At 37.8% G+C, this 24,915-nt stretch overlaps 1 protein-coding gene across 5 annotated transcripts in view; it reads right to left on the bottom strand.

Moving 5' to 3' along the window:
• MINDY3 (MINDY lysine 48 deubiquitinase 3) overlaps positions 1-24,915 on the bottom strand; it is a 101,005-nt gene that overhangs the window by 24,332 nt on the left and 51,758 nt on the right. For 3 of the 5 annotated variants that reach the window (XM_084876176.1, XM_084876180.1, XM_084876177.1), the window contains 2 exons: positions 20,277-20,357; positions 820-892 (listed from right to left, as the gene is read on the bottom strand). In XM_084876176.1, the coding sequence (XP_084732302.1) occupies positions 820-892; positions 20,277-20,357 (154 nt within the window). The remainder of the gene's footprint in view (positions 1-819; positions 893-20,276; positions 20,358-24,915) is intronic. The other 2 variants (XM_084876178.1, XM_084876179.1) reach the window with 1 other exon arrangement.

Below are 24,915 nucleotides of genomic sequence, written 5' to 3'. Positions count from 1 at the left end.
GTAGTCAAGCACGGCAACAGAGGGCGGAGAGGAATGATTGGGGGAATAGACACGGCATTCTTCTGGGCACGGAGTACGGGCCAGCAAGGGGTACAGGCGATGATTACGGTTTGGATTACGCAGTTACCGTACACCGCACCTGGGCTGACATGGAGATATGGCTGCAGCGAGGGCATGGAGGCTGACTACCATACATGGGAACTCCTCTACCACTCGGGGTTTACAGAGCGGGACAGACACTCTGGGCACGGAGGAATGGACAGTGGCTGCAGCAAGCACACAGAGCCGGGCAAGCACACAGAGACCACACAGAGCCGGGCAAGTAAAAAAACTTTTTTTTTAAAAGTATATGTGTAGGCTATATTTGGACCATAAGACGCAGGGACTTTTCCCCCCACTTCTGGGGGGGAAAAAGTGCGTCTTATGGTCCGAAAAATACGGTATATCTTACTTAAAAATATTCTGGAAGAGCCGTTTAATAAATAAATGGAAAAGCATGAGCATCACTTAACTTTTCAAAGAGCTTTTTCAGAAAGTGGTATCCCCATTTGACACTGAGTATAAGAAATGAAGATTCAAGTAACCATAATTCAATACCCTGAGAAACATGCAAACCTCATACCATGTCAGAACTTGATGAGCACTTAGGTTATCCCCTTTGTTTCCATTTTCACATTTTCCATTTAAAATGTTGAAGAAATGCAACCCAACAACTCTTGTGACTAAAACTCAGGTAAATATCAACCTATTTCAAGTATATAGAGATATGCAACACAAAGTCAACATATTTTTCAATAAAATAATAAAATCTTTTTTTACCTTCTGGATCATAGGTTTGAAAAACTCTTCTGGCTTGTTCTGAAGGAGCCTCAGGGGCAACCAAAGCCATATCCTGAAAAGATAAAAAGCATGCTATTAACTAATTACAATACCATGACATTAAAAATAAAGAAAACAAATATTAAGATAGGATAAAGAAATGAAACTCTCTGGGCCTTAAAAATTGCAATAATTCTTCAACTATAGAGAACTGTTATAAGAATGACATGCAAGCAAAGCTTTATAAAAAACACTTAAAGTCTAATATTACATAGGTAATTACTATAAAATGCAGTCTGCAAAAATTAATGACTTATACATTTGCTTTATATTATAGTCCAAACAAGAAGAAATATTAAATATAATTTTAAAATAGTCTAGTTTTCAAATATTTGAAAATTAAATCCAGAGGTATATGCTAGGAAACAATTAAATAGCAATGCATTTAAAATTTATTACTTTAGGGAGCATGCTATATATATCAAACCTAGCCATAGATCAACAATCTTAAATTCTGCATGTCCAGAATTTTAAATTTTCTTAACTCCAAGGGAATACTGGAAAGGCAAAATTATCTTTTCCCATACAACTTATTCTCTCTCATGACTAATTTCTTTACACAGTAATCCATAATATAATTTACTAGACTCCCAGTGCACAAAAGTTGTGCACAAGTAGGGTCCCTAGAGGCTGCTGGTCAGGGCCTCCAGCTGGGGCCTCCCTTCATTCTGTGCCACCCCCTGGTGGTCAGTGCTTGTCATAGCAAGTGATCAAACTCCCATTCTCCGGCTTGAACTTCCAAGGGGACACTGTGCATATTAGGCTTTTATATATATTGATGATAAATAAACACAGTATTCAGTGTTATCTTGGATTCTTCACAAACCTTTATTACACATATTTAAACTGTTAGGAAATTCTACTACTTAACTGACATAAATCCAGACTCTAGGCTCCAGAAGTTTTCCTGTATTCACAGCTTTAGTTTCAGGCTTTGTCTAATTGTGTTCAAACCTCATCAGAGAGCAAGTTCTCAAGTATCCCTATTTACCATCTTGGATCTTTTTAAAGATGTTGTAGGTTACAAATAATAAATACAAATTAAAATGCTATTCCTCTGTAAGAATAAATTTTTACTAAAAGTGTAGTAATTAACCAAAACTGGTTTGGTTCAGTGGTAGAGCATCGGTCTGCGGACTGAAAGGTCTCAGGTTCGATTCCAGTCAGGGGCATGTACGTTGGTTGCGAGCACATCCCCAGTAGGGGGTGTACAAGAGGCAGCTGGTCGATTCTCTCTCATCGACGTTTCTAGCTCTCTCTCTCCCTTCCTCTCTGTAAAAAATCAACAAAATATATTTTTTTAAAAAGTGTAGTAATTAACTTTTGTCCTAGTCAGCCCACCTTTGCCTCAGAGATGAAGGAACAAACTGTAAGAATCTATTAGAGTAGTTCTCACCCAGGAGACTATGTGCCTGAGCACCCATAATATCATGTTCAGCTTACATGGGATTATAAATTAAATGGAAATGGGGAACAAAACAAGGCAATCTATGCAAGCTCTTACACATTTTTTATGTATTAAAAGATAAAGTATATTTTACAACATAATAAGATCTGGTCATGTGTATTTATTTCTCATTTGCCATCCCTTAATAGCAACTTTTAGGGTTTCCTTTTCCTGCATTTTCAATATTATTTTGTACAAAATAGCAAGTCAAGTGACATGTTTTCATTGAACTAACTTCCAATGTCTTTCTGATTTTATGATCCAGTCCTTTATTGCTGGACACTTGTACTGTGTCTAATCTTTTGTTATTATAAACAATACTGCACCAAATAAACTTGAACATGTAATTTCATACACGTGCTTGCATTTGTAGGACAAAGCATAGAGTAAGCTTGCTAAGTTAAAGGAAGAGTTCATTTATAATTGTGGTAAATATTGCCAGATTCTTGAGTTATGTTTATTCATTTAACCTATTTTGAATAATATTTCTTTTTTAAAATATATATTTTATTGATTTTAGAGAGGAAAGGAGAGAGAGAAACATCAATGGTGAGAGAGAATCACTGATCGGCTGCCTCCTGCATGCCCCTGACTGGGGATCAAGCCCACAACCCAGGGATGGGCCTTTACCGGAATTGAACCCAGGACCCTTTAGTCTGCAGGCTGATGCTCTATCTGCTGAGACAAACCAGCTAGGGCTGAACAATATTCCTTAAAACTCTTTCCTTTTTCTGATATATGAGGAACATAACCTTAACTCTATAATTAACTTTATAACAAAGCTAGTATTACAGCATCAGCTCTCAGCTTTAGGGAGCAATTAGTAATATTGGGATTATCATTATCGTTATTAGAGGCCTGGTGCACAAAATCCATGCACTGGGGAAGAGGCAGTATCCCTCAGCCCAGTATGCATCCTCTCCAATCTGGAACCCCTCAGGGGATGTCCAATTGCCAGTTTAGGCCCAATCCATAAACCCACAGTCGGAAATCCCCCTCACAATCCGGGACTGCTAGATCCCAACCACTCACCTGCATGCCAGCCTAATCACCCTCTAACCATTCCCATGCCACCCTGATCGTCACCTAACTGTTCCCCTGCCAGCCCGATCACCTCTAACTGCCCTTCCCTGCTGGCCCAGTAACCCCCAATTGCCCTGCCCTGCCAAACCAGTAATCCCCAACTGCCCTCCCCTGCAGGCCTGGTCCCCCCAACTGCCCTCCCCTGAAGGTCTGGTCCCCCCCAAATGCCCTCCCCTGAAGGCCTGGTCCCCCAAAATGCCTTCCCCTGAAGGCCTGGTTGCCCCTAACTGCCCTCTCCTACAGGCCTGGTCCTCTCCTCAACTGCCCTCCCCTGCTGGCCTGATCACCCCAGCTATCCTCCTCTGCCAGCCATCTTGTGGCAGCCATCTTGTGTGAGGTCATGAGGGTCAATTTGCATATTACCTCTATATTATATAGGATTATTTAGTATCTTTTATCTCTTCCCAACCTTAATTGCAAAATTTTCTACATTTATTCCACTATAAGCTTTAGGTCCCTTAACTATTTCCATTGCTACTTCTTTCTTTTTTCAATTTTTCTCTTTAAAAGACTGTCGTAATTTGTGGATGAACACTGTAACTGAAATTCTGGCTGTGGAGAAGGTATACAGCTGTGCATGAGATTTTATGCAAAAGGGAATGTAGAGGGATACAAGATGAGCCTACAATCATTCATTCTTTTCATCATCTGTTGCATTTCAGCCTTCCTTTGTTACCAGTGAGTGATAAGGAAAAGACTGAAATGAGTTTTCAAACATCACTTTCGAATTTTTAAAATATTACTTAATACTATTATCTAAATAGAGGGAAAAGGAATATTGTTTTTCTTGACCAATAAAAGTGAAAAATCTTTTTGAGAAAAGAGGTAGCAGAGAATATAATTGAAATATTATCCTTGTAGAGTGAAATTATAAGAAATTATTAATGTTTATAAAGTTAGGCGAATAAGGAAGATTCCAGTTTTAGCCACACAAAAAAGGTTTATATCAAATGTTCCAGCATTAAAGATTTCAGAAAATGCAGGACAAAAAAAAATTTAAGTCAACTACCTAATGCCTTGTCTCTAGGTTCCAAGTAGTACAAATTAAAAATACAATATGCTAAATGTAGAAAGGAATTAAAGTAGACTTAATGAGAAGTTCACCACATATCTCTTGCTCTGTTTATGAATATATAAAAATCTTAGGCTTTAAGCAAACATGCTAGTATTCTTATTTGAATAGGCTATATATGCTGGACTGATACTTGAAACTTGGGCAAAACTGATGGACCATGGTTTAACAAATGCTCATTTAGAGCAAGGAGTGTGTGCACTTTTTTTTTTCTGTAATTAGTGGCTTGATTTGGCCTGTGGTCCATGGTTTACTGACCCACAATTTAAACAATAAATTATATGTCTTCTCCAAATGCTCCAACAGTTATTAAACATAACCTTCTTTTGGATACATCTGGGGATAAAAAGATGTTTTAACAGGTTTTATAAAGAAGTATTTGGCTCTCATCTGAAGGAGAAAATTCTAACTAGAAGGAATAGAATTGCAAAAGGCAGGGAGATTTGCATATAGCATAGCATGTGGAGGAACCGAAAGAATTGAAGAGGACATTGAATTGAGTGATAAAAAGAGTAGTTAGGAAGAAAAATCAGCTTTAATGAAAGAATGAATTTTATTTTGAACATTCAGAGTCTGGAGGTGATGGTTAAACATCCAAGTAGAGCACATAGGGGTATTTTTTTTTTTTTCAATTACAGTTGACATTCAATGTTATTTTATATTAATTTCAGGTATACAGCTTAGTGGTTAGACATTTATAGAGTTATCTTAATGCCTGACATAGGATGAAAATGTCATAATTTCCAGTTGTATGCTTCTAATAGGCTAGTAGAACTCAGATTTGTGCACTAGGAAAGATTAGGGTTGAGAGCCAACCAGTAAGATACTGAGCTAGATGAAAGTAGATTATTTCAAAAACATCAGAATTGAGTATTTCCAAAAAAATTTTTTTAGAAAACTTATTGGTTGAAGTTTAGAAGTTTGAAATAAACCGGCATGTGAGGAAACACAAAAAAATCTATATGTGAACTATTTAAACAGAAATTCATTTTTTCCTCCCAAAGTACAAAGTATTGGTCAGGTTCCACATCATAAAACTATCCTATCTAATAAAAGAGTAATATGTAAATTGACCTTACCTCCACTACACCCACAAGCCATGCCTACCAGCCAATCAGGAGCCTGCAGGGGAGGGCAGTTAGGGGTGACCAGGCTTGCAGGGGAGGACAGTTAGGGACAATCAGACTGGCAGGGAAGCAGTTAGGCATTAATCAGGCTGGCATGGGATCAGGCTGGCAGGCAGAAGCAGTTAGATGCAATCAGGAAGGAAGGCAGGCAGGTGAGCAGTTGGGAGCCAGCAGTCCTGGATTGTGAGAGGGATCCCAGGTTGGATAGGTGAAGGCTAGGCTAAGGGACAAGTTTTGTGCACTGGGCCTCTAGTCAACTATAACTGTCATTACTAACAAAGTAAATTGTCTATTAAATGATTAAAAAGACACCTTGCTTTGCTCCTTTGGTCTTAGTGATATACTAATAGCTATTTACTAAACTCCTTAGGAATTAACTGTTCTTAATCTACTACTTACTTTAAGGTCTGTTTATATTTCAGGGATGAAGGGAAGGGAAAAGAAAAATAAGTACGGCATTTCAAAGAAAAGATTACAGTGAATTCTAATAAACACATTCCAAAAGTTTTCATCCACATATCAACAACAGTAGTCTTCAAAATTGATTATTGTGTAGCTTATTTTAGTACTTTAGATTACTATAGAAAATGATCTCTTAATTAAAGCTTATTTAAATGTTTGCAGATGAAATTTAAAAAGCTACAAAACCAACCACCTTCTATTCCCATTAAAGTGTTTAATATTGAACTTTTACTTTCTAATTTGATTTAAAATTACAAATTATAGCCCTGAATTTTACCAATTTATTTTATTTAAGCACATCTGAACAAGGTTTCTAGTTTAAAGATCTGTAGCAGAATGATCCATGTAGCAAATTTGGTGATAAATTAGTATTAAATGTTTCATATTTACATAGTATGATTGAACAACAAGTATAAAATTCCATTCAATTGAGAGAGTCCTTTGCAATCTAAAGCAAAATATTTTAGTGAAAATATAACTGCTATTATTTTTCTCACTGCATATAAAGTAATTTATAAAGGATGAAATAAAATAAAATTTTCATGTATTAACTGTGTAAATGTGAAAAACAGTAAGAAGAGTATCCTATCCTTCCCATTTCCCACTTTCAAGGCTTAACACAGCGAGAACTTTTAGATTACATATTTTATATATTTCCACCATATAACTATCCACACACCCATAATGTTTTAAATACTGTCAAGCTTATCAGATGGTAGAGAATGATCCAGTCTATATGTTTATGGTCACAGTCTAATAGAAGAGAGAGAAAAATATGGTACTATATGCTTGTTTCCATGAATGTTAATAAAATTATCTTAAGAAAACTACCTTCTTAAAAAAAAAAAAAAGTTAAACATACATTAACCCCCCCACCCTAAAAACAAACAAACAAAAAAACAAACCTGTTGGGCTATAAATAAAGATTCCAATTATGTAATCCAAGTTATCTAAGTCAGCAAGGATGCTTTTAGCATTTTCTATTTTTAATCACTAATTGCAGTACTTAGAAGAAATTTTCAATATGTATTGTATCTGAAACTCTTTTAGGTTCCTAACGAGGAAAATATCCTAACATAGGAGTCAAATATTTAAACACTTTTACTTAGCTATTTAAACTCTGACTTATCACCAAAATTATTGTTATACTAAGTAGTTCTCCAAATTATTCAAATATAATCAGAAGCTTTTATCGGGGGAATGCTAGAACAAACAATTTCAAATCAGTCAATTTACTGGTCAATAGGGATTGCTAGACAATACAGCTTTTAAAATTATCTAGCCTTGGCCAACTTTCCTACATTGGCAAAGAGCTAGAGAAGAGAAGGGAAGGGGAAAAAACCCAAGCTGTAATGGGACTATCTAATTACCTATAGTCATGAAACAAATATCTCTTTTCCATGTAGCTCTCTCTATACTATCAGTATAATTATTCACTGTTCACCATAAACCTTTTAAAATGTGGAAATACTAGCTAACCTTCTAAACACCTATTGAAATACAAGCAAGGTTTGTATTCAGTTTGTTGGCTAGGTATAAGTAATTCACTACTGGGAAGATTTTTAAAGTTTATTCATTATACTTTTCATCATTATCAAGAGCAATCTGCTGTCATGAGTAATCAAAAAAACTTCTGAGAGCCTTATCTAACTTTAGGAATGATCACACATATATAAATTACATTTTGGCTTGCAGACATTTTATGTTGCTATTAGGAGCTCTTCCAAAAAAATAAAGTTAACTGGTATATAATTTACCTTTAAGCATTACCGTATTTTCCGGCGTTTAAGACAACCCCCTAATTTTAAGGTTAATACATAGGTTTAGGCCTATATTTGCTGTATAAGACTACCCCCACTTCAAAGAAAAGACTTACTTTGCCGTCAAGATCTGCAGGTAATTTTTGTGCAATTTTCGTCTTTTGCCCCCGATTTTCAATTGACATTTTTTCGTTTCAAAAGTTGTCTTATACACCGGAAAATACGGGTAAGTAAAATTTTACTAAATCACTTTATAATTGTTTCATTTTGACTTTTTACTCACTAACTATACTTGTAAAAGTAATTTGGGAACCATATAACCATATCAAACAGATGGTTTTAAACATTACCAAATGTTCTCAAATATATCATGCTCTTCAGTGCCAATGTCAGACACAGAATTCAGTTAATGCCATCAATTCAAAGTAAGTAGGACAGTGGTTTTTTTCTTACTTTTCCATTATTTGCCAAATAATGTGCAAAAGTCCCAGGCTATCTCCACAACAGCCCATTGCTGTGTGCATCAATTTGTGTTCTATCAGCAGAGAAGTAAGGGTAAAGAATATAAAGCAAAGCCCTTCAAGGTTCTTTCTCCATAAAAACATAAACTCTAGATGTACAAGTGGAAATAAGGAAGTAGGTAGAAAAGCCTCCAACAAAATGATTTACCATAATCATTATAATTACTAAAACTAACGGACTTCTTTTTCTTCCTATTACCATAGCTGTATAACTCACTTTAACAATCCTTCCAGCCTTTCTCAATTGATTTCCATCAGAGAATTCATCTCTAAGGCCTACAGCATCCACTTTACAATCCTTCCAGCCTTTATAATGACTTCCCTATACATCTAGAATTACTTTCTGTGTTCTCTCCTTTATATGAAGAACTGGGCAAGGAAAAGTTATTAGCTTTTTAATGACTGTATTTCATTAAGAAAACAGTTTACATAAACTATTACTCTCTGGGCATACAAACACATATAAACACATTCAAGAAAAATATCTGACTTTTATTTTACTATTTATTTATTTATTTATTTATTTGTATTGATTTCAGAGAGGGAGAGAGAAATAGAAACATCAATGATGAGAGAGAATCATTAATCAGCTGCCTCCTACACACCCCGACTGAGGATCAAGTCCACAACCCAGGCATGTACACCGTCCACGAATCAAACCATGACCTTCTGGTTCATAGGTCCGCATTCAACCATTGAGCGATGCCAGCCAGGCTATCTGACTTTTTTTTAATGTTAAAAGTTAGCATTATATAATCACTGGTATAAAAAGCAACCTGATAGAAAATTCCTCCTTATTTCTAGTAAAGATGCTTTATATCATTTGAATTAATTTAAACTTTGTTAAATCACCTGAACACAAAGCAACCCATGGTGATAAATGGTATTATTGATCTAGATTCCTTGCACCTCCCTTCCTTGAAAGATTTACATATCACTGCTCTGGGGCCTGAAGTACCTCTCTGTGGGGGAAGGAGGAGTTTACTTCCTGGGTCCACTGATACCAGATTTGGCCCGGTAACTTCTTTTGGCCAGAGAAATGTAAGCAGAAGTGACATCATGCTAGCTCCTAGAAGTTTTAGTGCCATCTGTGATTTTCCCAGGTATCCTTTCCTTCCCCCTCTGCCAGGACCATACATTCCTGTCAGAGGCTGCTCCTTCAGTCCAGGTCTTAGCACGAAAGCACATGGAGCACACCTGCAGCCAACATGTAAATTAAGAGAGAAATAAGCTTTGGTGCATGTGTTTGAAGAGGGGAGTTTGATGGAAGCCGCTGTGACCCAGTATAGGCGCAAAGAGAGTGCACCGTTTGCAGAGAATTTAAATATAACGAAGCTGACTTTATCAAATTCTCTTTTAATCATCATCAGATGCAGGCAAATCTACACAACTTCCTCCTCCCTGGGGTAAACTGCTCTCATTGCCCCCTTCTTAAACAATACTATGTAAACTCCTGAAATTTTACCGTTGTTATTCCGAAAGCTATCAAAAAGAAATGAAACAATGTTCTGGCGGGAGCTTTATTTTGCTCTTTCACATGCATTATATCTGCTCTTCCTTTCCCTGGTTGGCCTCTTTTTCCTATTGCCTCTTCCCTCATGCTACTCACCAACATTGGCTTTAACAATACAAGCTGCATAAGAGGAAACTCCACATATGTGGACTTCACATGTTTCATATGAAAATGAATGCCTAAAAAATTTGAAATTGTACTAGCCTAGACAATACTAGTAATGTACATTTTGTAGGTTTGGATTATTATTAATGGAAAGTGAGAAACCCTACCTCCCCACCCCCACAAGTCTTACAACCTTTTCCACTATTTTAAATAAGTTTTGTCTGTGGGGAAAAATAGTCACAGTATTCAAATTTCTAATATTCTTAAATTTTATAATAGCACTAGGAGCCCGTTACAGGAAGATTCCTGCAAGCGGCCACAGTTGTCACACCACCACCGCTGCTGCCTGCTCGGCCCGCGCTTTCTCTCTGGAAGACACCTTGCTTTCTGTTTTCCTCCCTCCTCCTTCTAAGCTGTCTTACAGTCTTCACCCCTCCCTTCGTCAGTGTATGCAAATTAACTGCCATCTTTGTTGCATTAATTTAATTTTGCGTACTCATTCTGATTGTGGGCATAGCAGAAGATACGGTCAATTAGCATTTTTCTCTTTTATTAGTGTAGATTACAGGGAAGTTCTTACAGTTCATTAAGGTTTTCTACTTCTATGAATACGCTTCACATTCATACCTTGAATATCCATGTTTAGCTTTTCATATCAATATACACACACAAACATAGTATAGTGAAGATGGTTTGAGAATAAATGATTATTTTATCTAGTCCTCTATCTGATCCCAACCTGTTTCCATCTTAATCTTCTAGCACAACCAATATGGTTTAGCCATACTGAATCAATTACTATTCTCCACATGTAGTATGAACTTTCACATTCCACATCTCTCGTCTTTTTGCTTCATCTTTTTCCTAACCTAAAAGTTATCATGTTCTTTAATTCAAGTATCATCTATCTCCTCTGTACCCACCTTTCCCTCCTCCAGTCTCTATTCCACCCTAATAAAATGACTTAATTTTTGTTTCCTAAGGGATAGAAGTAGTTAAAAGATCAGGAGTCAGAAGATTTGAGCTTAAAGCCTGGCCATAGTACTCACTAGTATATAAGTGGAGATGTTATTTTTCACTGGCACCAGACTATAAAATGTAGATGAAAATGGTATTTACCTCAGAGGGTGGCTTTCAGGACTAAATGAGGAATTCATGAAAAATATTTAGTGTCTGACACATAGAAAGCACTCAGTAAATGTAAGCAGTAAACTATTACAATGTATTATTAATCTCTGCATTTCAACAGTACTTAGCACAATGCCTAATGTTTACTATACTAAGTCCTGTGGAAAACAGATGAACCGGGTAGTACTACTGATCACAAGATGGTAAGAAACTGGAAGAAAGAATAGGAGCAAGAAGGGAGAAAGAGAATCAGCAGTCATTACATGAAAAATGTCAAGGCTGGACCATGAGTGCTGAGCAGGTCTTTGATCAGCACATTCTGGGCTGAGGATAAAACATACAAAAACCATAAACTGTTAACACTATCAAATATTAAGTATATTATGTGAGTCCTTTTGCCCTACAAATAGAGCAATCAACTCTATTTGCTACAATTATTTTTATCAATTAAAGAAAGAGTACTAGAGGTGTGAACTTATCAATACTGATTCTAATTAAAACTCACAAACTTGACTCAAGACAGAACATCTTTAGGCCCTTCTATCAATGATATTTTACCTTGTTTACACAATTATTTGAGTTCTACTATAACAAAAAAATTATAAGAAACAAACTCAAAGGGAGAAACTACTTGCAGTAAGCAGGATGACATCACTGACCTGATTGCGATAACTAAGAGAAAACTTATAAAAACCAGATACAGAAATAGGTGCCTGAGGGCACTCAAAATAGTAGAAAAGAGCAATTAATAAATGCAATTGATTTTCACTTTAAGGAGTCAAGAGTATACCACATATTGACGCTTTCTCATTATAATAACTAGAAATGAAAATAGTTTGTCTTACCATGATAATCACTGGCATAATCCTAGATATCTAATGATGGTTTACTAAGTAGTTAGGAAACAATTTGTGGGTAAAAATTCACAAGTTTTTAATAATTCAATTACTGAAAATAGTTAGTCTGTGTAGACTTCTACCCAAACTTTACAAGTAGTTCAGGAAACGGAAGATTAATGGTAGGGTCCTTTGTCTGAAGTTGCTATTTTAGGTTTGAAGATAGGTTTTAAAAGGCACATGACAAATTTATTATTTAAGCTATAAAAACAAGTACTTTAGCTTCTTAAATTAGTTTTTTGTAGTAGAGAAGGCATGAAATCTAAACATATGAAGAAACTAAAACTTAGCTAACACAAATGACTAACATGCATTAATATATAGGAAAACTCTATTATAAAATGCTCGACTGTGAATTTGTTTTCCAATTCATATGACTTTTACCTAATAAAAATAGAGGTGAATTTTCTTTATATCAAGTAAAACCTATAAAGCATCATTTCACTTCATTTCCTTAAAACTGTGCTTACTTTATTTAAAATGTATTCATGGTAAAATAGAAGTGTCTAATTTTTAAACGCCTAAAAAAAGATTTCTAACACTAGCAGTAGTCTTCCTAATGTTACACCAAAGAGCAGTACAGAAAAGAACTCTATTCAGACTCCCAGTAATAGATACCACAGTAAGAACAGTCAGCTCACTAAGGAACAGTTAAATGTTTTGTTTCTCCTTCACTTTCAATTCTGTTTCTTTATATATTTTTGCATTTAAATAGTAGTGTGTTCTCATGTGTTCTTACCTAAAAGGAAAATCTGCTTTATCATAGGAAAGGTCAAAGGTGACACTCTGCACACACTTACAAAGAGTTCTTTTATAACCATAAAAGAGAACAAAAAAAGATGAAAACTCATCTACCCAACTTCAAAAGAAAGTCTGAACCAGATTACCAAGGAAATTAGTCACTGATCTTCTGAAGATGAAACTAGATGCAAGAGGTAGGTTCCAACTAGTTTCATATTGGATCAGCCGCTGTGACCCCACACTGAGATTCAAAGGCATAATAAAAAAGGCAAATCTAGTTTGCCTATCACTTTATACATATAATTATGTTACTATTAATATCATGTTTATACTTTCAAAATCTAAAGTCCTCATCTTGAGTTTGCATAAAAAAAATCTCATAATTAATTCCAATTCAAAAGGAAATTACAAAAGTGATGCAAATAATTTATTCTTAAAACCGAAATGTAAAAAATGAAGACAAAAAAGGGAAGGCAATTCAAAACAGATAAATATAGGTTTTAGATTCTTTAAGCATTTTTGACCCAAAATAATTTCTTTAACTTATGCAGTAGGTTTGCAAGTTTTTCACTAAACCTATCAAAAGCACCATGGAACAATTTCTGAAGACACTGCCCATGCTCAACAGGGCACTCTCCCTCCCAGTGTACAGATCTGAAGTTTTATTCTGCCATAGCTCAGATGGCCTGCTTGAAAATTTTCCCACCTACAATAGAAATAAAGTTCCCTTCTTTGAACAGGTTCATGTACCTACTGCTTTTTACCTCACCTATATCCTCTTTTTAAAGGTTTCTGTGAGATACCTGTGCTTGATAACTCTGACTTCCTATAAGGTCCCTGCAGTTAAATTCTGTGCCATTTCCCCTCAATAATAAATATAAAACTCCCATTTATACAGAATCCTATCCTATATAATAAAGAAGTAATGTGAAATTGACCATCACGCCCTCACAAGATGGCTGCCTATGAACAGGCCACAGAGGGGTTAGTGAGGGACAGCCAAACGACTGAACAAGCAGGCTGTGTGGGATGACCAGGCCGCAGGGGGGTTAGTGAGGGACGACCAAATGACTGAACAAGCAGGTTGTGCAGGGCGACCAGGCCAGCAGGGGAGCCATGAGGGGTGATGAGGCCGGCAGAGGGGTAGTTGGGGTCAACCAGGCCAGCGGGGGCGGGGGGGTTGGGGGGGGGGAAGGAGGTGCAGTTGGCGGCGACCAGGCCAGCAGGGGGGACAGTTAGGGACAACCAGGCTGGCAGAGGGGGGCAGTTGGAGGTGACCAGGCTGGCAGGGGGAGAGGGGGTAGTAAGAGGCAACAAGGCGGTGTGACCAGGTACAGTTGAGGGTGATTAGGCTGTTGAGGGGTAGGGCAGTGAGGGGCAACCAGGCTGGTGAAGGAGAGCAGTTAGGGGTAACCAAGCCAGCAGAGAGGGGCAATTAGGGGCGACCTGGCTGGCAGCGGGGGGCAGTTAGGGGCGACCAGGCAGGCAGGCAGGCAGGCAGGTGAGCAATTAGGAGCCAGCATTCCAGGACACCTCCTGAAGGGTCCCAGATTGGAGAGGGTGCAGGCTGGGCTGTGGGGTGACACCCCCCTCCCCCAATGCATGAAATTCGTGTGCTGGACCACTAGTAACTTATAAGAATTTCTTTCAACCATAATTCCTAAGATACTTATGTCAAACAGTACAATATCAGTTTAGTTGTTTCACAGATACAGATGCTTGATGAGAAAAAAAATGATCACTTTGGCCTAGCGGGCTTGACTCAGTGGTTGAGTGTCAACCTATGAACCAGGAGGTCAAGGTTTGATTTCTGGTCAGGGCACAGGCCCAGGTTGCGGGCTCAGTCCTCAGTATGGGGCATGCAGGAGGCAGCCAATTAATGATTCTCTTTCATCATTGATATTTCTTTTTTTTTAAAAAATATATTTTTATTGATTTTTATACAGAGAGAAAGGGAGAGAGATAGAGAGCTAGACACATCGATGAGAGAGAGTCATCAATCAGCTGCCTCTTGCACACCCCCTACTGGGGATATGCCCACAACCAAGGTACATGCCCTTGACCAGAATCGAACCCGGGACCCTTCAGTCCCCAAGCCGATGCTCTATCCATTGAGCCAAACCGGTCCCGGCTCATCATTGATATTTCTATCTCCCTCTCCCTTTCTCTCTATAGTCAATAAAAAAATATTTTTTTTTTAAAAAGATCACTGTGTGAGATAGAAAACTAAGATGATTTATAAAACATGGTAGTTGAACTTAAACACTTAAAGAAGGTAAAATACAGTTATAGATGACTGAAGTTTTACAATCTGTTCATAAAATTTTATTATTTATTTTTACCATTGATTTTCAAATAAAACTGAATTGTAAAAAACCTCTTCTATTCCTACAAAATGTGTTCAGTGAGTTTTCATGGATCATGAAGAGGATTCCAATAAAATTAAAAAGTTAAGTCCTGAGCCACTGGGCATTTCAAGTATGAAAAAACTTTATTAAGTAAACTAGAAGCCCATTGCATGAAGATTCATGCAACTGGCTGCCAGCACCTGTTTTCCTCCAGCACCTGGGACCCAGGCCTTCGCTCCAGCCAGAGTCTTCGCTGACTCCAGCTGGAGTCAGCAGGCTTCTCACTCCGGCCAGAGTCTCCACTTCGCTCCGGCTGGAGTGCCACTCCAGTAGCTCCCTCCACCCCCAACCTCCTCCTCATAGCAGGCATTCTGCCCCACCTGGCCACTCCGCACCTGGAGCAGCTGGGGTGCGGGACCACCACCATCTGTGTCCTGCTAATTTGCATATTCCCTCCTGATTTGTTGGTGTCATGGAGTCATGGTCAATATGCATATTTCTCTTTTATTAGTGTAGACACTTTGGCACCCAAATTTAAAATCATGAAGCTAACAACTCTTTTTAAAAAGTATAGTTACTTAGAGTCCTAAAACTTAACTGTTCATCTCAGAAGGAAAAACAAAAACAGATAGGTAAGAAGTTATTTCACTAAATAGAAACAATTTTCTTACTCACCATCAAACTATGAATAATAAATCTTAAACATTACAGAGTCTATAGGATGAATTCTTATTTACAAACTAGAGGACTGGTGCACAAAATTCATAGAAGGGTAGGGTCCTTAGGCCTGGCCAGCGATTAGAGCCGATCGAGGCTTTCTGATTGCCAGCCAGAGCCTTCCTTCCTTCCTTCTGCACTGCCCCCAGCAGTCAGTGCACATCATAGCAAGTGGTCAAATTCCCACTCGGTCAAACTCCCGAGGGGACAATTTGCATATTAGCCTTTTATTATATAAGATACTCATTAAACTTTTTATTCATTAATCTGGAGAAAGAATCTGTATGTGAGAGTGCTTAAGTTGATTAGGTAGAAGAGGAAAAACTAGTTCTTCTGTTTTTACCTCCATATAGGAATATTACATGCATTAACTCTTATTTCTTGATCTACTGAATTCTTATGTTCTAGAACAAGTTAGTTCTATTAAGCTCCTTGTCCCCCTTATCAAATACAAACATAGTTATATCAAAATTTTTGTTGAAAATCTTTCCTCAGTGCTTTCTGAAATTTATTTGTTCAACAAAAATTTACTGAGGGATTGGGCCTAAACCAGCAGTCGGTCATCCCCCGAGGGGTCCCAGAGTGGAAGGGTCCCAGGCTAGGCTGAGGGACACACCCCTCCCCCAAACCCATGCATGAATTTCGTGCCCCGGGCCTCTAGTAGGAAATAAGAATAAAGAGGAAATAGACAATCAGATGAGGTGAGGGAAGGACTAATAGATTATTCCAAAAACTCTGGCTTTAATTCTTAAAGGAGAACTAATATCAGGTTTTGAGCAGAACAGTGACAAAGTTTTGGGGTCATTTTAGTTGTTGAAATGAGAAAATACTACAGCCCCCAAAAGGGCAACAGCATGGTTATCAGTTAGAAACTATTGCAACAAGCTAGAAGGAGATTTCTCCAATTTGTCTTCTGATTCTTTCAGTAAATTTTAAGTTTCTCTTTTTTCTTAATTTTTTTTCCTCATGGCCTCTATAGTTTCATGGATATATTAACTTCTCTTAGGTGTTATTGTGTGTATATTTTTAAGTTTTCTTTTTATCCCTGCACTGTCCTATAATATCTACATTCTTCTGAGTTCATTTTACCCTATTTGTTCTGACTCTATTTTTCATGGAAGCATTCCTCAAATGTCTGGTGACCTTTGGTGTTCTGCTAATATTTGGAAAACTAAAAAGCACTATCTTTGTGAGAAGGACTTGTAAACTTCACTGTAGAGATTATTTGGCTGAACTGTTCCTAAACTGTAGTATCTCAATCTTTCCTCTTGACCTGGTCAGTGTGCCCCCCAAAAAAATAAATAACGGGTATATTCTATAATAGCAAGGCTACTGAGTTCTTTCTGAAGCTTGAAGATCTAATCAGTAAAAACATAGGTCATGAGACCTCTCTAACTCTTATCTCTCCAATGCAATCTGTCACCAAATCCTGTCAGTTTAACAGAATAAATCTCTCAAATGTATGTGCTTTTATCCATTTCTACCATCATTACCATATTCTTTGCTTACCCCAAAAATTAAAAAAGTTTTGTTTACCCACTCTAAATTATCCTTCAATATAGCCAGAATGATCTTTCCAAAATGCAAATTTAAAACCATTCCCTTCTTTCCCATCTACCCCCAACCTATTCCCACCACCAGGTTTTTTTAAAAAATCTAGGGGCTGTCGTTACTCTTAAAATAGAGTTGCAGGGCCTGCCTACTTTTGCAGCCTCATCTTTCACCTGGCCCCCTGAATGCTTAGTGCCCCAGCTCTTCTTTGTTCACACCATAGCCCAGCTTTCTGCAGCTGTTTGTTTGTTCCAAATACTTCCCATGTAGGGAAAGTACTTTTTCCCCCCTCTTTGCATAATTTAATCAGATGCCACAGAGCTCATTTCTGACACCTGTTCAAGAAAACATTCCTAATCTTCTAAAACTAGGATATATTATTATGGCTTGAATACAAAATGCCTGCATATTTACATAGTTGAATTAACACTATTCCTTGTATCAACCTTCTATCTTCTGCTGTTTTGACAATAGAATCATCCTACCTAATAAAAGGCTAATATGCAAATTGTCCCTATGGGCAGGAGTTTGACTGACTAGGAGTTTGACGTGCGCTAACCACCAGGGGGCAGCGCAGAACATGGTAGGCATCGGCAACATGGTGTTGGCAGCGGACGGCAGTGGAGGCACTGCTGGCCCCAATGGGCCCTGATGAGAGCGGGACCGCGGCGGGATGGTGGAGCAGGTGAGGGGGCAGCGCCAGGCCAAGGAGGGTGCGAAGGGAGGCCCCAGCTGCCACTAGAGACCCTACCCATGCACGAATTTCGTGCACTAGGCCTCTAATTTCTTAAATATCAATTATAAAATTTAAGATTTAAAATATTTTCTTCTATTAATTTTTACTCTTGACCAAACTTTCACAGAATTTATTAGTTTTCTTAATGCTAAAGAATAGGGTTGGAGTTAAAATAATTAATAATTAGCTTGAAAATTTAATTTTCTTTTTTTATATATTTTATTGATTTTTTACAGAGAGGAAAGGAGAGGGATAGAGTTAGAAAAATCAATGAGAGAGAATCATTGATCAGCTGCCTCTTGCACAACCCCTACTGGGGATGTGCCCGCAACCAAGGTACATGTCTTTGATCGGAATCGAACCCAGGACCTTTCAGTCCGCAAGCTGACTCTCTATCCATGGAGCCAAACCGGTTTCAGCAGAAAATTTTATTTTCTTATCTGTAAATTTATAACACTTAAAACAAAAATTAGTCAAATGGACTCATTCAGGAATTAGAAGTTGCTCAGTTTATCTATAGCTTAAATGATGCTTTTACTAGTAACTTCCCCCTCTTCACTTTAAGAGGAAAACAAACAGCAAAAGCTTTCAGACTAAATGTAATACATAAGTCTGTACTTTAACTTGTATTATATAGCTTTCCCTGTTTAAAAAAAAAAAGTAAGTATATATAACTTTCTCTAAATCCACTAACTGGACTTTTGCCAGCACAATAAAAGTAAATACAGGAATAAAAAAGAAAATAGATCCACAAAATTCAGCAGTTAGTTCAGTCTTTGCTATAATTTATACTATTCATAATTCTTATAGATATAAACTTACATTAGCAAGTACAAGAAAAAAAATGGAGTAATCAAAAGTGCACTCTAACTTAAAAAACCCTCAAAAACACAATTATATCTTTTCCCTTTCAGGCCAATGTCTAGCAACTCTCTCTAGGAATACCAGAGAGGTTTAATAAATGTTTGTAGAATGAAAACGATGGTGACAGCCGAAGCCGGTTTGGCTCAGTGGTAGAGCGTCGGTCTGCGGACTGAAAGGTTCCGGGTTTGATTCCAGTCAAGGGCATGTACCTTGGTTGCGGGCACATCCCCGGTAGGGGATGTGCAAGAGGCAGCTGGTTGATGTTTCTCTCTCATCGACATTTCTAGCTCTCTATCCCTTTCTCCTCCTCTCTGTAAAAAATCAATAAAATATATATTTTTTAAAAATGATGGTGACAGCTAAGACTGATTGAGCATTTAACTTGTAATAGTACTGCTAAATATTTTATATTATATTAAAAAAGAAAATAGATCCACAAAATTCAGCAGTTAGTTCAGTCTTTGCTATAATTTATACTATTCATAATTCTTATAGATATAAACTTACATTAGCAAGTACAAGAAAAAAAATGGAGTAATCAAAAGTGCACTCTAACTTAAAAAACCCTCAAAAACACAATTATATCTTTTCCCTTTCAGGCCAATAAAATATATATTTTATTAAAGGGCCAGGTATTATTCTTAATCCCCATTTTAAATATAAGAAAAGGGGCTGAGAGCATTAGGAAGTGAAAAAGCTAGGATTCAAACAAAGGCTGTCTGACTCCAAAGAGCTGAATCACTCAATTGTAGAAAAAATATATTATTGTTAAAGGCTAGGCTTTATTTAGGAAAGGTTTTGTCAGAATTTTAAAATAAACATGTTCAAATACATTTTTTTTATTTCAATACTATAACCATATATAAATTAAAACTACAGAAAATATTCCATTTTAATAGAGTACTTGATTTTTATACCATTCAACTATTAATAGATTTTAAAATATTTTCCTAAGACATATTATAACTAAAATTATTGTATATCATGTGAGAGTTTAATCTTTTCGGCAATGAACAATCCAAAACTTTCTTATAACAAAAGTGATTTCTTAAAAAACAAACAAAAATAAAAAAACAGAAAAGCAAAAGCCAAATCATTAAAGTCAGCAAAAGTAAAGAAGCTATAACTGAGTCATGACAGATTTTATTGAAATTCCAAAACTAGAGTGGTACAATAATTCTTTTGTGTTAATATTTTAGATTTTGGAATAATCCATTTGTTAGTGGGAATACACTGATGTTTGCACAAAGATCTATACTAAATATAAGCCTATAGTACTTGTTTGCCTGATGTCATACTTTTAAAAAAATCCTACTATAAGCATACCTTGGCAAAAAATACGGTGAGGTGAGTTTCACTGCCAACAATCCAAATAGGGAATTTTGGAGATTTCAAGTAAGAACCAACCTAGAACAAACGTAGCAAAATAAACAAACAAATGAAAATGTTATACTGCCTATTAGATATATGCCCATGAATATCTGAAACATAACCAGGATGTCCAATTCATATTTAAATGGAATAATAAACATTGTGCCAGAATGCCTTACCCATATATTACCCATGAATATAAAATGAATGTTATAAAGACTGTCAGGGCTTAGCTTATGTTGTACCTTTACATAGAACAACAACACAGATTTAACACAGCCAGAAACAATAGTTTAACCCTATGCATCATTCTCAGGTTTTACTAAAGTTTCTAGATAGAATGGCCACTTCTGGAATGTCAGCTTGGTATCTCAAAACCCAAAAACCATAAACTTGATCATAATTACTTGATCAGGAATATAATTATAAATGAACAAACGAGTAAATTTATGAGTAAACTAGAGGCCTGATGCACGAAGACTTGTGCAAGAATGGGCCTTCCTTGCCCTGGCTGCTGACACCACCTTCGCTCTGGCCGGGGCTGCCTTTTCACTCTGGCCTGGAGCCGCCTTTCTGCCTTGCCACACTGCCCAGAGGCCCCAAGTAGCTGGGGTGGTGCAGAATGCCTGCATTGTCACCATAGTGACAACACAAGCATTCCACCCCAGCCACGTGGTGCCTGCATATGCAAATTAACCCACCATTTTATGTTCATTTGCATACGCACTCCTGATTGGCTGGTGGACACCGCAAAGGTATGGTCAATTTGCATCTTACTATTTTATTAGTTTAGATAAGGGGAAAAGCTTTAAGAACGTCCTGTCTTCAGAGAACCTAGGGTAACATTATAATCTCTCTAAAGCAAAATATGTAAAACATTTAAGTATATAAAAGAATCCTACCATTTGACTCTTCAAGATAGGAGTTAAGTTCAAAGTTTTACAATATGCAGTCTCTTTAAAATGTATAGAGTTAAACCTATAACCTGGCTCCAGGGTTATATAATTTATCTCTAAATACTACTATTACAAAAATTTGGAAATACTTATTTTTGTGTGACTGAGGAAAAAATAGACTTGTGAAATTCAACCACATCCACATCAATCAGTTCCACACTCTTATGAGGACAAAGATTTTGACTTAAAAACAACTAACCTTACCAATCAAATTTGAATTTTCTTTTCTCACACAGACTTCCTAGAAGTGGGAAATTCCAAGTGGAGATTTGCAGCAGTCAGGGCCAACTATTCTTCCTAATTAGCCAATAGCCCTGATATGATATCCTGCTTTCAGGCACCACCAGGGCCCTTCAAAATTTATTCTTATCACTAGGAGGGATAGAATTTATTTTCTGTTTTCCTATAATGCAAGGGATGCGTTGGATGTACCAATGGCAATATGAACCAGTAAAGGGAAGTTTGGGGACAACAGAGAATAACAGCCAAAGACAAAGAACAAGTTCTGACTATACTGGGCCAGAGTAGAAGGCCCTTTGGAGGTGTACAGTGCAAGTTCTTCAATTTTATATAAGGACACAGAGGAATACACTGGATGAGTGCCCTGTTGGAATACAGTCAGCTACTAGTATGAGCTGGAATTAAGACTCGGGTTTGCTAACTCTTAATGTGGTAGTTTTCCATTCCATCATGCCTCCTCTTGTGAAAAGTTTAGAGGCTGTTTAGTTTCTTTCATTTTTTTAAATTTACCTTTATTGTTAAAAGTATTATAGATGTCCCCCTCTTTTCCCCCTATAGACCCTCTCCACCCTGAACTCCCCACAGGCCTTCACCAAACTAATGTCTGTGTCCAGGGGCTATGCATATATGCACATATCTGTTCCCTGATTAATCTCTCTCAACCCATTCCTCCACCCCCACCTCTGATACTGATCAGTTTAGTTTCTTTTTTAGAAAAAGTGTGTGGCTCAGTTCGTTGAACATCGTACCATATACCAATGGGTGCAGGATTCAATTCCTGGTCAGGGCACATATCTAGGTTTCAGGTTCGATCCCCAGATTGGGGCAAATACGGGAGGCAATCAATCAATATTTCTCTCTCATATGGATGTTTCTGTCTCTCTCTCCCCCACCTCTCTTCCTCTCTCTCTAGAACCGATAAAAAAAAAAAAAAAGATAAAGTGTGTGTGTGCATACGCATACACTTAGCACACAGTAAGATCAAAAGGCAAATAAAGGCTGAACTCATGAAGTGTTTCATAATAATAAAAAATAAATCAAGAGTGAATAAATAATGCAACTACTTTGGAAAATAGTTTGACGGTTTCTCAAAAAGTTAGGCATATAATTACCATACAATCAGGCAATTTCATTCCTGAGTATATACTCAACAGAAATGAAAACATGTTCACAAAAACTTATGAATGAATGTTCATAGCAGTATTATTCGTAACAAGAAAAAATAGAACTATCCATTGACTTATAATAACATAAAATACATAAATACATTAAATAAATACATAAAAACTATTGAATTATACACTTTAAAATAGTAAATTTTATGTTGTGTGAGTTATATATGTTTTTTAAAAGGTCATAGTCAAAAGCACTGGGTCACCTTCTTTGTTCAAATGTATGTGTATCATCATATCTAATAAAAGAGCAATATGCAAATTAACCATCACTCTGCTATTCCCACAAGCCATGCCCACCAGCCAATCAGGAGTGGGTAACCCAACCAAGATGGCTGCAGCCACGGAGCAAGCAGGAGGCTTGGATTTCCCCGGCAATGGAGAAAGCCAAGCTTTCTGCACACCCTGGCCAGCCCAGGCCTCTGCTCAAGGCTACAAAGTTTCAATTATAGAAAATAAATAAATCCCAACAAAAATGGCTGTGGCCACAGAGCTGCAGAGAGCAGGAGGCTTGAGTTGCCCCTGGCAATGGAGGAAGCCAAGTTTCCACAGCCCTGGCCTGCCATGGCCTCCACTCAAGGCTACAAACTTTCAATTATAGAAGATAAATAAATCCCAACAAAAATGACTGCATCCATGGAGCAAGCAGGAGGCTTAGATCTGCTCAAGGCTACAAAGTTTCAATTATAGAAGATAAATAAATCCCAGATACCAGGGCCTCTTCTTGAGTTGTAGGGGTGCATGGCTGGCCTGCAAACCACCACAGGCCCCTCGCCCAGGCTGCCCCACAACCCAGGAAAACCCCCACCCTGATCTGGGATACCCTTCAGGGCAAACCAGCTGGCCCCCACCCATGCACCAGGCCTCTATCCTATCTAATAAAAGAATAATATGCAGATTGACCATCACTCCAACACAGAAGATGGCTGCCCCATGTATGTTGGAGTGATGTTCAATCTGCATATTATTCTTTTATGACATAAGATGGCTGCCAGAAGATGGCCAGCAACAGAGAGCAGTTGGGAGGGACCAGGCCTACAAGGGAGGGCAGCTGGGGGTGATCAAGCTTGCAGGAGAGGGCAGTTAGGGGTGATCAGGCCAGCAGAGGAGGAAAGTTGGGGGTGACAGGGCCTGTAGGGGAGGACAGTTGGGGGTGACCCAGGCCTACAGGGGAGAATAGTTGAGGGGGACCAGGCTTGCAGGGGAGGACAGATAGGGGTGACCAGGCTGGCAGGGAAGCAGTTAGGCATCAATCAGGCTGGCAGCAGAGTGGTTAGGGGGTAATCAGGCTGGCAAGCAGAAGCAGTTAGGGGCAATCAGGAAGGCAGGCAGGTGAGCAGTTGGGAGCCAGCAGTCCTGGATTGTGAGAGGGATATCTGACTACCCATTTAGGCTCGATTCCTCAAGGGGTCCCAGAGTGGAGAGGGTGCAGGCTGGGCTGAGGGACATACACCCCCATGCACAAATTTCATGCACCAGGCCTCTGATACACACACACACACACACACACACACACACACAAAGAAGGGAGAAGAGAGAAATATTGTTTTATTTGTGTTAATAAACACATATGTTTAAATTGATATGAAAATGTTAATTTAATTTCTAAAGGGCAATTTGCTACACTACCAAACAAAGAAATGCTCAGACTCACAAAATTAATACAAACACAAATATTTCCTTAATGTCATTTCTCTAAACATCTGGTACAAAGTAAATGTATATAAATTTTAAGAATGATGCAGTATGTACATATAAACAGCTCCATGTAACAGAGTTTTGTGGATTTTATAAAATTCTGTCTTAACTCAGTTTTGAGGCCCTGTCTTTTTTTTTTTTTTTTTTTTTTAAATATTTTATTGATTTTTTACAGAGAGGAAGGGAGAGGGATAGAGAATTAGAAACATCGATGAGAGAGAGACATCAATCAGCCGCCTCCTGCACACCCCCTACTGGGGATGTGCCCGCAACCAAGGTACATGCCCTTGACCGGAATTGAACCTGGGACCCTTCAGTCCGCAGGCCGACTCTCTATCAACTGAGCCAAACCGGTTTCGGCCAAAAATAAGACCTACTTACAGGTTTCCTTCTGAGTGAAATATAAGGCATCCCCCCGAAATTAAGCCCCCCCCCCCCCCAGGCTAAACATGAGAGATTTGGTCCACTGATTCTGAAAGAAATGGAGTCACAAGAAATTCACCAGGAAATTCAGGAATTGGATTGTTA

Source organism: Pipistrellus hanaki, assembly GCF_964339955.1.
Source record: "Pipistrellus hanaki genome assembly, chromosome: 1".
Lineage (NCBI taxonomy): Eukaryota > Metazoa > Chordata > Mammalia > Chiroptera > Vespertilionidae > Pipistrellus > Pipistrellus hanaki.
The sequence above is the reverse complement of the archived record's forward strand: the minus strand, read 5'-3'. Positions and strand labels throughout refer to the sequence as shown.